Source organism: Amblyomma mixtum, chromosome 5, assembly GCF_055824585.1.
Source record: "Amblyomma mixtum isolate Tamu chromosome 5, ASM5582458v1, whole genome shotgun sequence".
Classification (NCBI taxonomy): domain Eukaryota; kingdom Metazoa; phylum Arthropoda; class Arachnida; order Ixodida; family Ixodidae; genus Amblyomma; species Amblyomma mixtum.
The window spans coordinates 22,789,278-22,807,214 of NC_143016.1; the positions used below are offsets into that span (position 1 = coordinate 22,789,278).

Sequence of the window (17,937 nt, forward strand, 5' to 3'; positions counted from 1 at the left end):
GCTTTTCACAGGTCCGTTTTTCTACAACCTACAATGTCCTTTCTGAGGACACTAAGACGGCTAGTTTTTTTTTTATTTCATTTGCATGCTCTTCTACCGCAATTAGAAGTACATACAACACTGATCCCGTAAAGAATTAGTGTACAGTTTCCGGAGCTGATCCGTTGCTTCCGAAAAACAGAATTTTTCACGAAAAGCTAATATTGAAAAACGCAGCTCCCACTGCAAGAACTTCCTATGCTGTCTAAGAGCGTTATGAAAATACTACAACTAAAGACCTACGCCCCTGATCCTGTTTTTCTGTTTTCATCGTAACACATTCTTTTCCCTCTTGGTTATATTTTTTTACATATCTGTGCGTACCCGCACTCTCTTACGTACATTCTCCAAAGACTTATCCTCTGTTTTTAGGCTTCTTGGGCTAAGCCACACCATTCTTGTGTTTTTCTTCTTCTTTTTTGGGTGTTGCTATTGTCGAAGCATATCTGCAGATAACGCCAAAGCGCGCTAAAGCTAGGCTCAGTATTACTACGATTTCAATAAACTATTTGTCTTTATCTTTAAGCCGTCTAAGCCTAACATGCGAGAAACTGAGACATGTATTAAGTATATGCGAACAAAAAAAGCGCCACCTCCTTCTTGTCGCATCAAAAAAAATGTCGCAGTCATTTTCCGAAGAAAACTTACAATCACATCGTTTAATTGTTTAAAGTGTTACATTGGAAAAATACCTTCGACGCGAGAAATGAAACAGTTTAGAGTCAAACGGACGAAAGCAAACAAAAAAGAAAAATAGGGAAAGGTTACGGAAAAAATGAATACTGCGTATATAAATATAGCCGCATGAACAGGGCGCCGCACTTGGCCGGACACACCCGTTAATCTCGTTGCTTGTCGGCGGCTGTTGTAGACACGGGAAGCAGGTCCTTCCTCCATGTCACTGGCTCTCAAGTGCACGCAAAGACTGCGCAACAGCTGCCTAAATGCTGAGTGCTTTGCCTGAATCAACCCTCTCACCCGACTTTTATGGCAGGCCCCTCGACGACATCGCTGCGCCTTTTTTTTCCTTCATTTATTTTCATTAATGCGCGTGCTTTTTCCGCGCTTCTTATCGACCTCCGGTTGCGTTGGTAAGCCTACGCAAATAGAACGAACGGCAGAAAGTCGAAGAGCAAGCCTGTAACGAATGGCATCGCCCACAAAAACACGAGAAGCATTTCGAGTGACCGCGAGAGGTATACGCGGTCGTAAAGAACGCCCAGCGCTCACGTTGCCGCGTATCGCTGCCATCTTTAGGGCACCCCGCCTCGCGTTTCATCGCACTAAGCGTGGGATGGCCTTAGGTTGGGGTTACATAAAGCGGACACCGCGAGGCAAGCCGAATGGAGCAAATACGAGGCGGAGGTTGTTGAAGCGGTTATTTCTTAAGCGACAGTCGAGAGAAAGACGGCGAAAGAAAAAGAGGTGATTCAAAAGCCTCATTTCAAAATGGCCTGACACCGAGACACATTAAGTACGGTACCGGGAAGAGATGAGAGGATAAGCCTTGTGGCGAACAAAATCAGCGTCGCAATAGGTGGCCTGCCATTCGGCTTCTCTGGACTCCATTGTTATCGGGGCAGAGGACACGGAATATACCTGGCCGCCACCATGTTTTTTGTTTCATTTTGCAGGTTTGCGCAGAGCAATCAAATAAACGGTTACCTTGCCTCGCATCCTGAGCTCATGTCCAACGTCTGCTTCTGTGAAAGGTGAGCAAACTGCAAGCCTCGCTTAATGGAATATTGATTCTATTCCCGTCTGACGCTGCCGTAGACGCGAAACTTGATTCGAATTGCACGAGGCGAATTAATTATGGCGTTGCTATTTTTGCGTGTGCGCATTCGCAATTGTTCAGCTGAGAAACATAAATTTGACGAGAGAAACAAATTAGCCATTTATGTTGTTACGAAACGACTGTCCATAGATGTGTTGCACACAGAAAAAAATATATATTTTCGTATGTTTGTTGTTCTGTTCACGACAGGAAGAATGTGAGACATTTAAACAAATAAATTCTCTGTTGCGAATTGCCCCAAATGTTTTGACACTTGTGAGCCACTTGTGAGCCAGGAACGATAACTTTTTCCAAGCAAAAGCATGTAAACAAAAGCTATAGGATAGGTCCATAAACCCCACTTCCCACGAGATATTTTCCCGCACAATACAGCTCCGACCGAACCTTCGCTCTCTATTGATTTTAAACGATGACATGAAACGATTAATCCGCTTCCTACGATAGAAAAAAAAACTGCTTACGGCTAAGTATTTCAAATCATATTCCAATTTAGCCTATTTTGTATTAACAGGCATCAAAAAACAGGCCAAAAAATTTTGAGACAGTATTCTGTTCACCTTGTTCCCTTGCCATTCAGGTCACGTCAAGCGAGCGCACCAACATAACACCCAAGAAGGAACTTTCTAAACTTTCCGGCTCTATATCAAACATTCGCAAGATGTATACCATCTCTTAAAACAAAAACGGAGAACGGAAAGTCGTCCGGCATTTCGCATTTCTATTCATGACAGGGAGCGATGAAAATGGCTCCAGACGTCCATGGCCCTTGGCGATGGCCGTGCACGGAACATTCCTGCCCTGTTTTAAAGGCGCTAACACCCGCAAAAAGAATCAATAAAAAAAAACGAAACACGAAGTTTTAAAGCCGTAAAACGGGCCCACATTAGCTCTAAGCCAAACAATATTCGCAGGGTGTCTAAACGAAGAGGCTAACGCGCTGCTCGCGAGGTTCGGTCATATCCCAGCAGTTCCTTCGCCTCTCGGCACGGCTTTCGCCACGAGGGAAAGGCCGGACGCCGAAAGCACACAGAAAGAAGCGCACGTGCGAAGAGCGAATGAAAACCGCGCAGCTAAGAAAGAAAGTCGCCCGCACACAACCGGCGATAAAACGGAGAACGTTAACATCGGTCGGCTTGCAAAGTACAACTGCGCCACACACGCGGAGACCAGCAGAGTTCTCTTTCGTCCTCCCGCAGCGTACTCAATATTCAGCGTCACGGCTCGCGAAACAATAGCCTGCCCGCGTAATAACAACAAAGTGCCCCGCGGTACAAAAGAGTCTGGTGCGAGACACCCCTCTCTCTCTCTCCCCATGTTTCTCGACCCCCGTCCCCGTTTCCCGACCTCCTCCCCAATCCTCTCACCATGCTCCCCAACAGCGCGCACCAGCCACCCCCTTCTTCTCTGGCCTCTTCCACATTATTTTTTACTCCGGGTCAATGATGTGAGTGGGGCTGGTTCTCTTCTTCCCCTCCGTTGCCTTTCCGCTGTTGAAAGCGGCCGTGCTTCCCTCTTGGCGCTGTTCTCGATTTTTTTTTTCTATATGTTTGCGTCAATTTTGCGCATCTTTTTGTCCCTTTATCAATTTCCTTAGAGGCACTTTCTAGGGAAGGGAACCTGCGCGTGCGAGACCCGGGTGCTTAAAATAAAACCATCTCGCGCTACAAGACACTGTTTCTGCGCGTACCACTATTCGCGCCATTGCAGTTTCTCTTTCCTTGGAAGACAAGGAAAGGAAACAACAGCCGTGTTATGCACTTTTAATTTTTGCCTTATTTTAGTTCAGCTTTTTAGTAGCTTCGCAGTGCTCCCCTCTTCCTTTCTTGGTAAGTTCATTCGTCGGTTTCCTGTATCTGCGCTTTCCTATGCCACACGCGACCTGCCCGTGGCTCCGGTCTCTCTCAAGTGGATCTTTCCGGCAAGGACAGCGGAACAGTACCTTACGCAGTGCCGCAACTAGTTTCGCTTACGTTTGGATGGGGTAAAAAGAAACAGGAACTGGGAGGCTTGCTGCCGAAAAGTTGGTTTTGAGTGTACAGACGAACGCAATGCTGATAGCGACGCGAGAGTGCGTGGACAATGCCGCCTCCAGCGCCATCTAGTGATAGCTGTCTGCGTTATAGGTCAGGTCGTGAGCATGCGTGCAACAAGCCAGACAGGGGTGGCGAGCAGCCAGTGTGCCTTTGTTTTCAGGTAGGATGCTTGGGATATAAGGATAGAAGACGTTCTTTACACGGGCACATTTTCGAGCGATAGGTCATGTACGAGACACGAAATAAACAGCTGAGTTAGTACAGCAGGTTAGACTAGTTGGTGCTTGGTGAACATTGGAAGCAGCGCAAGGAAGATTGGAGGCGCGGCAACAATTTGCCCAGAGCTAAGTGTATTCATGAACTTGACCTTGAAGGAACACGTATTTTGTTTCGCCACATGGTTCAGTTTACAAGAGAAGTATCAGAAGCGCTTAGCACTGCTCAGCATGAAGGAAGTTCATTAGATATGCAAAACAAACAGCTAATTTTCTCGAGAACCCGCTTAGCGTTGCCGAGATGTATCTTTTTTTTTTTCCACAGTAAAGTAGTTATGAGTCCGCGTGTGTGTCCCATCTTCTGTCCTCCTAGCACTGCTTCCACGTGATTGTTCACGAAAGAAAGAATGGCGCATGGGGCGCTGGCAAGCATTCATGGTGTTGAGCACGAAACACTGCACCTCGCGAAAGCACACCATACTCACGTACAATCAACGCTGGCAGAGCACTTGTTTCTTTGTTCGTTCGTTCGTTGGTTAATTTATTTTTTATTATGTTCCCAACCTAAACTACATTATGAAGAGATAACAATCGAAAAAAAATAGACACAAAGTAACAGACGAAATACATCAACATAGTAAATGGCCCATATATAGTGAAAAAATTCAACAAAAGCAAAATAACGTACTGCATTTCAAGGGTGTGATCCTTATAAATTTGGCGACAAGACCAAAAGGGACAATTTCTTGTCTCTGAAAAGTTGGACGCGGGTGCCTTTCTTGACCCCTGTGCGGTTCGCGCTTCTCATATGCGTTTAACATCGCCATTAACAGGTAATCCTGATCCTGCGCGCCGCCGCGGTGGCTCAGTGGCTATGGCACTCGGCTGCTGGCCCGAAAGACGCGGGTTCGATCCCGGCCGCGGCGGCTGAATTTCTTTGGAGGAGAAATTCGAGGCCCGTGTACTGTGCGATGTCAGTGCACGTTAAAGAACCCCAGGTGGTCGAAATTTCCGGAGCCCTCCACTACGGCGTCTCTCATAGCCTTAGTTGCTTTGGGACGTTAAACCCCATAAACCAACCAACCAACCTGATCCTGCGCTCCCGTGTTCCTATCAACATACTGGAGGTCCCCGTAAACTTCATTATTAAATTTTTTTTCTGTTTTACACTTCGAGCATTTTGTTCACACCGGGCAAGGTACTCGAAATTCTAAAGCAGTAAATAAATGCCGGTGCACCTTTTCGTACTAAAGTTCTCTTTCTTAATAATTGTAGTTTGCATCTTTTAGGGGGCCCTGACGACCTATTTAAGAAAAATAAATACAGAAACTCCCCACATCTTGCCGTAACAGACATTCACTTTTTTTAAAAACTAGCGGGCAATCATATACGATGTGATGCGACAAATCTACGTTTGCAGTAGTGGCTCTACGCTTTTACATTAATCACTTTCCCATTGCGCATTTGTTTCTGATTTCGCCGTCTATTTTTCGTTCCAGTGCTAGGTGGACTTTTGGAGTTTGGAGGGGGTGGGTTGCTGACGGATGGTGCTTCTGATGGGTACAGCCTTTACTCGCCAAGATTTCACGCGCCGCCGTTTTGGGGGACAGTTGCTCACATTGCTAACGCAGTAAAAAAAAAAAAAGTGCGGGGACGCTTAAGCTCCCCTTTATGAGTTAACCGCGATAACGCCCGCTCTTTATGTCATCCACATGACGTCATCACTCAACGCTGAACCTAGAGGCCCCCGTGAGCAATGAAAGCTTTTGATTCAAAGAAAAACTGCGAAACGAGACACGGACGGCGAAGAGGCAAAGACGCACACAAACGCAGACTAACAATTTTATTACGTGAAGGAACACAAGGCTTATATAAGGCCATCTTTGCATCTTATCAAAACAACAACGGCACGTGAACAAGTGCCCAGGAAAGAAATCAAACAACTGCAAAACTATCGCGTGCAAAACGATAGTCTTAAATTGGGCCGGCCCACTCTAAAAAAAACACAGAAAACGAAAAACATCGCACAGAGAAATCACAGTCTAGTGCCACATGAACTGGATAGTCGAAACTACAACCAAATGATAGGAACAAAAAGCCCAATCAGTGCACAAGAACAAGTGCAGACACACATAAAAGCCAGACAGCCTCCCCCCCCCCTCTCCAAAAAAAAAAACAAAGCAAAGGAATACTATCCCCTCCATTCTACGTCCTTAAACAACAAAACTGTGAAAAAAAGGCACCAGGGCACAGCAGCGCAAAAAATTGTATAAGCCCAGAAAAGCTACCTCATGAAGGAATAAAAACTGTTAAAATAGGCACAATTCAGCTAATATCAAAGAGAAAACACGCAAAAGCGGTGATACTCCAAAACTTTTAAAAAGCATGAAAGAAATCGGAGCTCTCGCACGGGCTGACAGTGCCCAACAGAACCTTTCCAGAACACGGACAACGCTTACCAAAGAAACATCAACACGAACGCAAGAACACCTCTAAAGAGCTAAGATCTTTAAAGGGATGCTAAGATAGCCTTATATACGCCTTGCGTTCCTTCACGCATAATGAAGTTATTAGCCTGCGTTTGCGTGCGTCTTTGCCTCTTCGCCATCCGTGTCAGTTTGCGCAGTTTTCTTCGCATCTATAATGAACCAAACAGCCCGACAAGTTTTACTATTAGTCTATTGAGGTTTTTAATGTCCCGAAGCAACTCAAGCTATGAGGGACGCCGTAGTGAAGGGCTCCGGAAATTTCGACCACCTGGGGTTCTTTAACTTGCACTGACATCGCACAGCACACGGGCCTCTAGAATTTCGCCTTCATCGAAATTCGGCCGCCGCGGCCGGGATCGAACCCGCGTCTTTCGGGTCAGCAGCCGAGTGTTGTAACCACTGAGCCACCGCGGCGGGGCAAGTTTTACTGAAAACTTATGAATTCTTAAGGACGAACGATGACGTCACACTCACTCATAGCGCTTCTGCTAGCCTCCGCGAGAAGTCGAAACCTTCCATTCTCTCAAGCTATGCAAGGCCTTCGCCACTGGTGCTCCTGGGACTTTTCAGGCACTAACGACGCAACGAGGCCGCGGCTGACTTAGACTTTGGGGACGCCTACGACGACGACGATGCGATGACGCTGGCTTTTCCGCCTCACGAGCTCCTTAACGCGCTCGGGTAAAACAGAAGGAGCGCTTAGTTACACTGACGTTAGTTGCAGCGTCATCTGCATGTGCAAAGGCGACACGATAAAGAGATGGTGACAAGGTAGTGTATTCGAGGCCTTAGTTATTAAGTGACTAACGAAAAAAAAACGCGGAAGGACGCAGACACAGACAGGGACACAGAATGACGCTGGACCAGCGTCGCCCTGTGTTCCTCCCTGTGTCTGCGTCCTTCCGCTGGTTTTTTTCGTTAGAACTATGTACCATCTGGCCCAGCTCTCAACCTTACCGAATTATTAAGGGACCTAATCATTACCACATGACAAATGATGAGTCATTTGACAGTTAAAATGATCAATTACCAACGATTTGGCTCTAACAGCTGACGCTGAAAAAGTAATACGTTCCTGTGGATATCTTTGGCCACGGCGTTAGCTCAGAGTTTTTGGGTTTCCTAACGTTAGAGCAAGCTGAAGCACGGAGACAGGGCGAGAGCTGAAGAGAGACAATGCGTTGCCTGTGCCTGCGGTGTTTGCGTCTCTTCTGCCAAGCAAGTGTTCTCTTGAATCTTTTATGTTTATTACGTGTTTCCCGAAATTCAGCGTGTCCCCTTTGATATACGCGTGCGTGTCTGTTGCAGCTCTCGTGCTTACAACTTAGTCTCTATTCAACTCAGAATGGCCAAAACAAAAAGCGTTAGTGTGAATGTAACATACAGCCTTAGTGTATAGCAGGATAACTATTAAGCCCCACAACCCAAAGAACGGGTGGAGAAAAGCAGGGAAGTTTCTGCCAGTCTTATCACGTTCCCGCGATAACGGCAGGTATTCATTACTATCGTGAACTTCATACTAAGCAAGCGTACCTGCTGTCTTGTATGTAGATAAGCGATGCCAACTTTTACTGTTGGTGTTATTCTTGTTTCAGGCTGCCAGCGTATTCCTCGCCGAATGAAGCTATTTTCGAAGCAAGTGCGAGCGTCGACTACAAGAGAACAAATTAACAAAATGCGTTTTCATTTTGTGCGCGGGAAAAGCAGCCCCATTTTATTAGTGTTTGCAGCCATTTTCCAGATTTAGATATGTGCTATGACGCTTCTTCAAAGAAGAAATAAACTGGAAAAGGCGAGAAAAAAAGGGGGCTACTTAAAGAAACCATACGAAGCACTCAAGTAGCCCTCAGTTACGAAACAAAGCTCGCACACGCACTCGCAAGAAACACACATCGACAGTCAACACCCGTTAAGTGGTTTTACGAAACAAGGTAATCCTGTCTTTCCCACAAAGATCGCGAACCGGGATATTGCTTGCAAAGCGAGTAGGCGTACTAGACGTCTGGAAAACATTTCTAGTAGCTTTCACGTAGTATACAAAACGTGATCTTTGCATCTTATTCGATGTTAGCACGTGTCTATAGCTATCGCGTATACAAAAAGAAAAGTTTTGAAAATGGATATGTGATGTCTTTTATGCCGAGTGGAGCGCAGTGGACGCTAGCGCATTTGCAAGCCAACTTCGCCGAACAGAAATGCTGATATTCGTGAATAACTCCATGTCGTTTTTGAGAATAAGAACAACACTTGAGCTCTGAGAAACGCCGTAGTGTGGGGCTCATGACTGATTTAGTCAAAACTTAGTTTCCCAGTTTTTCATTTGTTTTTTTTAAATTTGTTTTACAGAAAACAGGCTATCACAAATTACCCGTTTTCCTATCCGATTTTCACTCGATCGAACTGTCGGAGCTATGGGTACCTTCCTAGAAAGCTACCTGGCGCTAGCGAAAACCTCTAATCGCCACTCAGCTTAAGTGACGATAAAGATATGTCCAAAACTTACGGTTAAAAATGATGGCAATGACTTTTCTGCTAAGAAAACATTTATTTTAAAGCGGAGGCTTTCTGATGTGTTTACTTCTAGCTTGAATTGAATATGGAAGCTCTGCACACAAAAACATGCTATTTTTTCATCATTTATGTTATTAGTGAACACTGTGCGGCTTCTAAAATGGCCGCACATCGTAAAATAACTGCTTCCCTTTGCTTGAAAGGTTCTCGCTTTCTCAAAATAACAGTGTGTTATTCTTGAGAGAGAGGTAACTGCCAAATACCAGAATACTTGCTTAGAGCTTTGTCACAACCGAAATGGCAGTTTTTCGACAACTGGCCGCTGTTATTTGCCCGTTTGAACGTTGGCAGCGTGACAAGCCTCAATTTTGTTTGACGTTTTGCTACACATGTTCCGATTAGGCGAATGTAAGAGAATTTGCAGGCACATAAGACTCTACTTCATCCACATAACTAGAACAGAAGACAGCACCAACAGCACCAGAAGCACCAACAACACCAGCAGTATAAACAGTACCAACGATAGTAACAGCACGCGAGTATGACACCGGGAAAAACAGGAAGAGAACGAAAGACAAGAAACGAACTTGACCTCCGGGGCTGACAAACCGTGCCCCAGAAGTAACATCATGCGCGCTTTCCGCAACGAATGAGCTGGGCTGAACACGGACTCTCAGCGCAGATAAACGGAGCTCTGGGAGCCGTGGTCTGCGGCGCCGACAACAGCGCGAGCGCGAGGTACACATACATGGGCTGCTGGAAACACAAGCAGCAGCCACAAAGTGCGCGCAGTCGAAGGCAGTGGCGATCAGACGCGGGAAGTCGGGTAAAGAGGGGAGTCAGATATAGCAAAAGAACAAAGGGAAGCTCCGTGAGTAAGGCTTACACTGGACTCGGTGCAGGAGAAGCCTCCGCAAAGCCACGGGGCGCCAACAGTGGAAGCGAATCGTCGCCGAAACGGCACCCGGGAGATTCATAATTCCTTCTTGTGCGTCCGAAGCGCGCCAACGATATGTTGGTGGCGCGGCGGCCCGGTGGTACCAGTTTCGGATAACGCGGAATGGAGGAAAAAGAAGAATAAAAGGGACACCGAAAAAATATATACAGAAGAGATAGGAAGACAACTGAGAGAGGATGAGAGCAGTCGGGCTGGCTCCTGAGGTCGACTTCGTCATCCGCTTCACTTTCCTACTTTCAGCGAAGCAGGTTTGACCGCGAAAGAGCGCTCAGGTTCTCGAAAACTGACGATGGGGAGCGGTGTTTTATACCGGTCACTCGCTCTGCGGCGCAGTTTATTTTCCACTGGCGGTGGGAAAAAGATAATGGTGCGAACATTCTCGGTACACTGTGACAAGCAGCAACAAGGGGGATTTAACGAGCGCTAGGGGACCTATTATGAGAGCTTAATAACTCTGATAAAGAAAAGCTGTTCAGACTACTGAAGAGAATGAGAAAAAAAATCTAGCCGGGTTCACTAAAGCTAACCTGTCTTTTAACACAGGTTGTCTTAATTGCGGTCGCGTCTCCTGTTCCACTGTCATTTTCATTATTTGTGCTGAGATTTTACAGCGCACAAGTACGCCATTTAAAAACATTTCCTGTCCATTGAAGCAAAGCAAAGAATGGCAGGCCTGGCAGCTGATCTGGCAGAGTAATGCCTGCGCCATGCAGATGTCATGAGTTTAGAGCCTGCTCCATGCTGGGCATTTCTTCATTCTCGCCTTCTGAACTTCCCCAACGTTTATTAACGCGATAGCATAAGAAGCCACGTTAAGGAAAAAAAACACGAAGCGGTTAGACAAAAAAGTCTAATTGATCCAGACAGTGATGACGTCAGAAGGTCACGTGACACTGGCAAGCAATGCTTGGTTTTTAAGGTGTGTGACGTCATGAGGCTGTGGTCAAGTTTGCAGGTGCGCTGGAATTTAGCAGGTGCGCTGGTCACGTAACATGGCCGAGAGCAGTGGCGGGCTCGGCGTGAGTTGGCAGGTGCTTTGGTTGTGTTAAGACACGTCTAGAAAGCTGCGCGTACTTGGAATGGAGCCAGAATGAACGCCGCGTGTGTCTACCGTATTGGAAAATCCACGCAAGCTAAGAGGGTGACCATGGAAGTATGTATGACGTACGCATGGACTATCGGCGTCTGCACAGGCTTAGCGCCTGTAGAAAGCAGCAATGATGAAGTAGAAAAAGCAGGCTGAGCGGATTTCACACTTTCACGCTATCGCATTCTAAATTCTTACTACCGTTCACCTTTTTTAAGAAGAAAACGTTTTTTTTTTTACTTTCTTTATAATACTGCCTGTTGGCGTAGTTGGCATCAGAGGGCGTGTTTTGCCCTTTTGCTGGCACGTGACGTCACCAGATTAGGTTAGTGGAAAGGAAGAGCGTTGCCTGATGTTCTCTTCTTGTTTCTTGGTACATAGGGAAGCTTGTTACGCGAGTTAATTCACAAAACATTAAGTAACATTTTGTGTAACTCACAACCAAACACACAAAACCGATAGTACCTCAAAGCCCGGAGCGACAAATTTGCCATAGAACTCAACAAGCACAGGTTTAAGACGATGGCTTGGGGGACTGAACGTTATGGGCAATCTTATTACTCAGGACACCATTCAGCAGCTTACCCAAATGTATGCCGTAAGGACATGTTACTGACAGTGAACATCGATGGTTATAAAAAAAAAAAAACAACACGAATATTCTATTTTCTTTGCGGCCAACCATGACAGGACAAACAATGTGATTTTAAAGTCAGCATTCTACTCACGCATTTCACACTGAGGTCAGGTGAGCCTATTTCACGAAGCATAATTGCTCTTGTACGCAATATGTTTGCGAAATGTCCTCATATCAACCTGCTCGGAGAACTTAAAGGTCACCCATCTTTGCGAAGAACGATGAAAAAAAGTCGCTTTCTTTTAAGGTCGAGAGCTTTTAAGGCAAGAATCTAAATGCATAGAAATCGACATCACAGCATTGGTGGCTGCAAAGTTCTGTTGTCCGAAAGAAATATGACGCTGCCGGTTTGGTTTCATGCTCGTCCTTTTTCAAGCCGTTACGCGAGTAAAGGCTTTGCGCAAGTCTCTGATAGCACTCAACGTGCTTGTGGTTTAACTTTGCTACGTCCCATTTGTGTAATATTATGCCCACAATCAACTTTTGAAATGAATCGTTTTTTTTTCTCAAATTTAGAGCTGTTTTCAAATTTCTTTCGCGAAGTTCCACAAACTCCACCGCCAGTCTAGCCATCCCATAGCTATCGGTTGTTTAAAAGTAAATAAAAACATGTAGTAATCACTTAGCTAGTTGGACTATACGCATTCGCAAATCACACACAGTTAATTAGAATTATTATCAAGGTTTGAGTTAATGGGTATGTGATGTTTAACGTCCCAAAGGAGCATTCCTTCGGCTGTAGTCGAAATGTATACAGTTTGGTTTCGTTTGGTTTATGCGGGTTTAAAGTACCAACGCAATTCAGGCTATGAGAAATGCCGCAGTGAAGGGCTCCGGATATTTCGACCAGCTGGGGTTCTTTAACGTGAACTGACATCACACAGTACACGGGCCTCTAGTATTTCACCTACATCGAAATGCGACCGCCGCGGCCAGGATGGAACCCGGGTCTTTTGGCACAGCAGCCGAGCGCCACAACCACTGAGCCACCGCGGCGGCTATACAGTTTCCACAGAAACTTCGTAATGCAAGAAAAATTCGTCCTGGTCCGGGAATAAAACACGGGAGCTCCGCTTGTCCGGGGCAGTCGCTGTACCAACTACTCTAACCAGGACGGCTAGTAGATAATAGGGTGAAGACGAATTGATCAATAACTCGAAGTGGGAATGATTATATTCCCATGCGTTGAGGGGAATTGTTCAAGAAGTGAGAAAGATAAGCAGAAAGTACATTTCAAAAGATCGAGTAATAATGAATTCGCACCCACTCGACATCGGCCGTAACAGAATTGTAAGAATGGCTTTTTTTATGTTAGAGAGGAGCGTAGTGCTACGCAGTGGAGGGCTCCGAAATTTCATCTAGAGCTTCCCACTGCTGAGTCCTCCACTCCTCCGGAAGCACTTGGGCTTGTTCCACGTGCGCTGACATCGAACAGCGCGCGGGAGGGTTTAAATTTCACCTAATACGAAAGGTTGCAGCCCACAATCGAAGGCATGACAGTGTGCTCGTCAGCAGAGCGTCATAGCCATTGAGAGAGCTCGCATTTGGTCGAAGATGTTACCAGCTCCTGTAGAGGTTCCCGCGTTTTGCAAGTATAACAATGTCTGCCGAGGTTTGACTGGTTTTCTCGTCATTGTGTTTTGCGCGAGCTTTGTGAAGCATAAGTTTATTTGAGCGTACAGAGTAAAAAAAAAAGGGGGGGGGGGGGGGGCGTTCGAAGTTTCGCGAAAAAAAAGAGAACAAAAGAAGAAGAAAATGGACGTTGCACGCAAGAATGGTGACGTTCTTGCGCAGCTATCGTTACTTTCCAGGGTATGTATCGTATTATGCTGCAAAGTTTTGCAGTGCTTGTGCAAAGCCTAAGGAAGAAATGTAGACGAAAATCTCGACAGTTTCAGTTTTCGGGTTCTTAAGGTTCGTAACGAAAAGAAAAACAGCGTCATGTCTCTGGTCCTGCCACAGCTTCCCAAAAAGCAGAAACGTCACATCACATGTTGTTACGCAAGCGACCAGACAGGACACGACGAAACAAAAGAATGCCTCGAGAACATGAGCTCAAAGAACAAAAAGCCAGCATAGAAGACAAAGCGTACGTTTCCCTCTCTGACTTGGCTACCTATCTGTAGAAAAGCGTCTACCTTTTGTGCAAAACAAAACAAAAAAAAACAAGAAAAGAGAAGAATTCACCCATGCGCGGGGCGCATCGGGAGACGCGATCTCTGGCTTGCCAGACACCCCCGTCCTTCTGTGAAGCGCATCGGGAAGGACGTGGCCGGAAAGAAGGTTACGGACGGGAGGAAAGAGAAGGATATCTCGCTGCGCTGCAGCTTCGCTCGGCCTCCTCGGGCATTGAGAATGACACATGTTCTCTAATTTACCTAATCGCTCAACCCTGCGCAGTCTCAGACTGGAGTGAAGCCGACGTGGACCCTATGTCCGCCCAAGCGCCTCCTGGCGGAGGGAAGAAGGCCCTTATCACGCAATAATCTCGCGCGCCGGGACCACCGCGTAGTCAGCTCGGGCGGCGCACAGAACCACTCCGAGAAGCCTGCCTCGTGTCACGTCTTGACGCTTCCAATAAAGATAGGTGGATGACATGCTCAAGTCTTTCAGCATGTTGCATGTTATCGCTCATACGAAGGGGGACCTCTGTTTCTGTCTGTCGTGCTCGTTTCAATCTGCTCAGCGGATTCCCAGCGTAAACTTCGACCCGCTGGCTGGAGACGGTTTCGCCCACTCTTTGTGACGTGCGAGTGTTTGCGCCTCCGCGTGATCAGCTGCCGAGCTAGTTATGGCTTTCGCATGTGGCGCCGCACGTCACTGCATGATGTCACGTAAATAACCGTTGACACTATGTCCTCGTTGGTTCTATTTTCCCGTGACCAAAATAGAATGATGCAAATGCCACCACTATTACCTGGAAGGACATAAGTTGAAGTCGTAAATTTATTGCTCGACTTCTCGTTGTCGGCTCGATGCTCTGGCAAACAACCATTTGCTTGCCACTAATGGTCGACACGATAATGAAGATGAAACGACGCGGTCAAAAGATCTGAGCACCGATTATTTCGTGGAATATTAGCGTGTATGGGCCCATGTATGGGACATGGGCCCTGTCAAGCCGCGCTTTTTCCGGCTTTTTGCCCATGTTCCCGACATTGTGTACACATGATGTCAAATAAATCTATCTGTCTGTCTGTCTATCTGTCTGTCTAATAGACTCAGGTTTGCCGGTCACAAATGTTTCTGCAAGTCAGTAAACACATTACGCAACCCGTTAAGCTTCCTGCATAAATACCACCATTCAGACCAAAAAATAACCTGTAAGCATTCGAGGATATATAAATATAATACACATGAATGAAATAACTTATAGGCATCGTTATTTGTGCCGAATATGTCATAAACAAGAGAAATCGTTCACTTATCTGCAGTGTAAAAGAGGACGCTGTGAATTTCATGATTTATTAGTCCTGTATCGCTTTCCTTCCTGTATGAACACTACCAGCTGAAACAACTCCGATATCTCTGCGCACGTTAGTCGAACGTCACCAGCCGATGAAGTGATTCATTCTGTAAGGCATGATTTTATTATCCAGCAAGCCACACAATCATAATGAAAGCGTTTTAGATGAAGTGCATTACTGGTAAAAACATGTAATTTTTATCTATGGATTTGTAGGAAAGTCCAAGACTAGATAGAATCGACCTGTACTACAAACATCAAGCGCACTGGTATATACTCCGCATTACAAATAAAGGAAAAATACTCGTATTTAAATAATTAAAACAACTCTGTTACTAAAAAAATTGGCAGCATATTTTGCTTTTTCCCCATACCTATACGAAGTTAATAAGAATGTTGCAAATAATAAAGATTTCAACCGGTCGAGTTAATCGAGTATTCCTCGAAATGTTCAAAAAGCATGCAAGAGAAAATCTGTACATGTAAAAATATTGGAAATCATTGAGCTCTGCACACGTTCATTAGTTCTTTGTCATCGCAATGCTTCGGACTTCCTCCAGCTTTTTACTCCATTTTTTTCTACAAATCCGTCAGATTTCTGTGTTCGAATATACGCACTTGACAAAAAAACTGTACACTTCCTATAAGCGCTGGAGGAGAAAAACCACGTAATCTACGTTACTTACGCTTCGAAAAGACTAACACTGTGATCTATAGAACTAAACTCAATTTATATGTTAAACTACTGTCAGAATTTGCGAGCACTAACTTTCTAAATAAACGCGATGAGCGTGTTATAGCGTCTGTCATGCTGAAAGAATGCTTTTCGAGCGGTTGTACGGTATCAGTAAACATTACTACATACTATAAACAAAGTTGCGTTGTCGCGTGCAACAAAAATGTTTTGCTTCTGAGGAAAAATGACTTTTCATACGAAGTATGACCGCGCACATGAACCACAAAAGTACATGTCAGCTATTAGAGAATTTTGCTCATGATGAGCAAACTCCGCGACCGACTGCATCGGAACATTTCTGTCATAATTGGAATGAAAAGTTAAGAATTGTACAGAGTATTTCGAATGCCTTCTGCTTCAAAAGCGCTGTTAGATTTTCGTAATCACACCATCTACGCGAATGCTATTTCTGCTTTTGAAATAGATGCTTAATTTCACATGTGCCGAAAATTATCCACGTTTTCCCGCGTGGACTTTTATTGCGTAGCCACATTTTGCAATGATTTCTGTAACGACCATTATTTTGCCTGTTTGCCATTCATCGAATCTATCATTGAATACCGAAGCAGGCGTTCCTTGGTAACTATTTCTAATGACGTCACAGGTGGTAGCCAAGAGTGGTAGCTATGAATGGTAGAACGGCACTTAGATTAGCACACTTTAAGCAAAACCTTGTCAGAAACATTTCGATGTTTTATAAGATTTGAATCTGAGTCTAGTATGTTGGGTTAGTATGTTTTGTAAAGGTGTGTGCAGTACTGTAAATATTTCTAATTTATTTGAGAACATAACAGGATGGAGCAGTTTGAGAAATTTACTATACAAATATGCCTGCGACTTCCACACTAACTGGCGACCTAAACCACGACTCCAATCACTCCAACCAGTTAGTGCCAAACGTGACAAGCTTGTGAGCTTACATGCATACTCGAGCTCTAATCTAAATTCACCCAACTTTTCATAGATCTGAGCAATCTGTCCGAATCAGATTCTACCATAGGCTGTGCTTTTTGGCACAGCAGAAGAAGTATATTAAGAAGCACGACTAGACCACAACGTTCTCCAATTTTTAACGCTGAATACTTGAGAAACCGGCCAGAAGCACAGTTAGGGAACATACGAGGCAAATATCTGCAGCATAACTGCGTGTTCTCGCCATGCATGCAAATGCCAAGCTTTGACTTACCAGTGAAGAAAGGAAGCAGGCAACAGACCCTGGACCACCAGCAGACCAGGCGATGCATCACGGGTACTTTCACGGAGGCCGAACACACTCGGAACGTTGGCTCGGCGGTGATGAGTGAAAGGAGGAAAATGGAAGACAGCGAGCGTCCCCCCGACCAGAAAAAGTGGAAAGAAACAAATTTGCCGACAGCAGAAGCAGCAAAGTTTGTTTAGGACGAAGCGTCGACCGAAACGACGGTGGTTGAGCGTACAGCGCTCATCAACGGCCGACGTACGCCTCGCCGTACGACACTGGCGCTCTTTTCACCGCAACGCTCGAATCACGTGCAACAAGGAGCGGTCCCATGACTGAAGAAGATAATAAGCTAAAAAAAGCGGGTAGCGTGTAGTGCCGCTGTCGACGACAACCGTGCGACCGGCACAGGCGTGCGTGAGTGACTCTTTTTTTGAGGTAAACCTTGACTGGGACGGTGCCACTGCCCGGTTTCGCCCTCTCGCCCCCTGCCTCCGCTAGGCCCTCCCCCTTCGCGCGGTTTGTTTTAAGCCCCGGGCCTCCGCTTACACAAGAGCGGCAGGCGTGGCATCGCCTCGCGCGGCGCAAGGCGCCTGCGCGGCCTACTCCAATCCCGCGGCGCCGCCAGGTTTCGGTTTCACTTTTGCGGTGCGCCGCCGAGCGCTCTTCACGTCGCCGCGCCGCTACCGCAGCTGCCAGCGCGCGTTTCCTCCGCGGTTGTTTTTTTTTTTTCTTCTCTCATCGCCCGATTACTCTGTGCGCTCGACGGC

General features: G+C 45.9%; 1 protein-coding gene across 1 annotated transcript in view; it reads right to left on the reverse strand.

The window, feature by feature from the left end:
• The window catches only part of LOC149341530 (uncharacterized), a 162,653-nt gene extending 145,064 nt beyond the window's left edge, over positions 1 to 17,589 (reverse strand). Inside the window, exon 1 of the mRNA XM_089543630.1 lies at positions 17,156 to 17,589. Within this exon, the coding sequence (XP_089399756.1) occupies positions 17,156 to 17,213 (58 nt within the window). The 5' untranslated portion in view covers positions 17,214 to 17,589. The remainder of the gene's footprint in view (positions 1 to 17,155) is intronic.
• Positions 17,590 to 17,937: the final 348 nt, after the last annotated feature.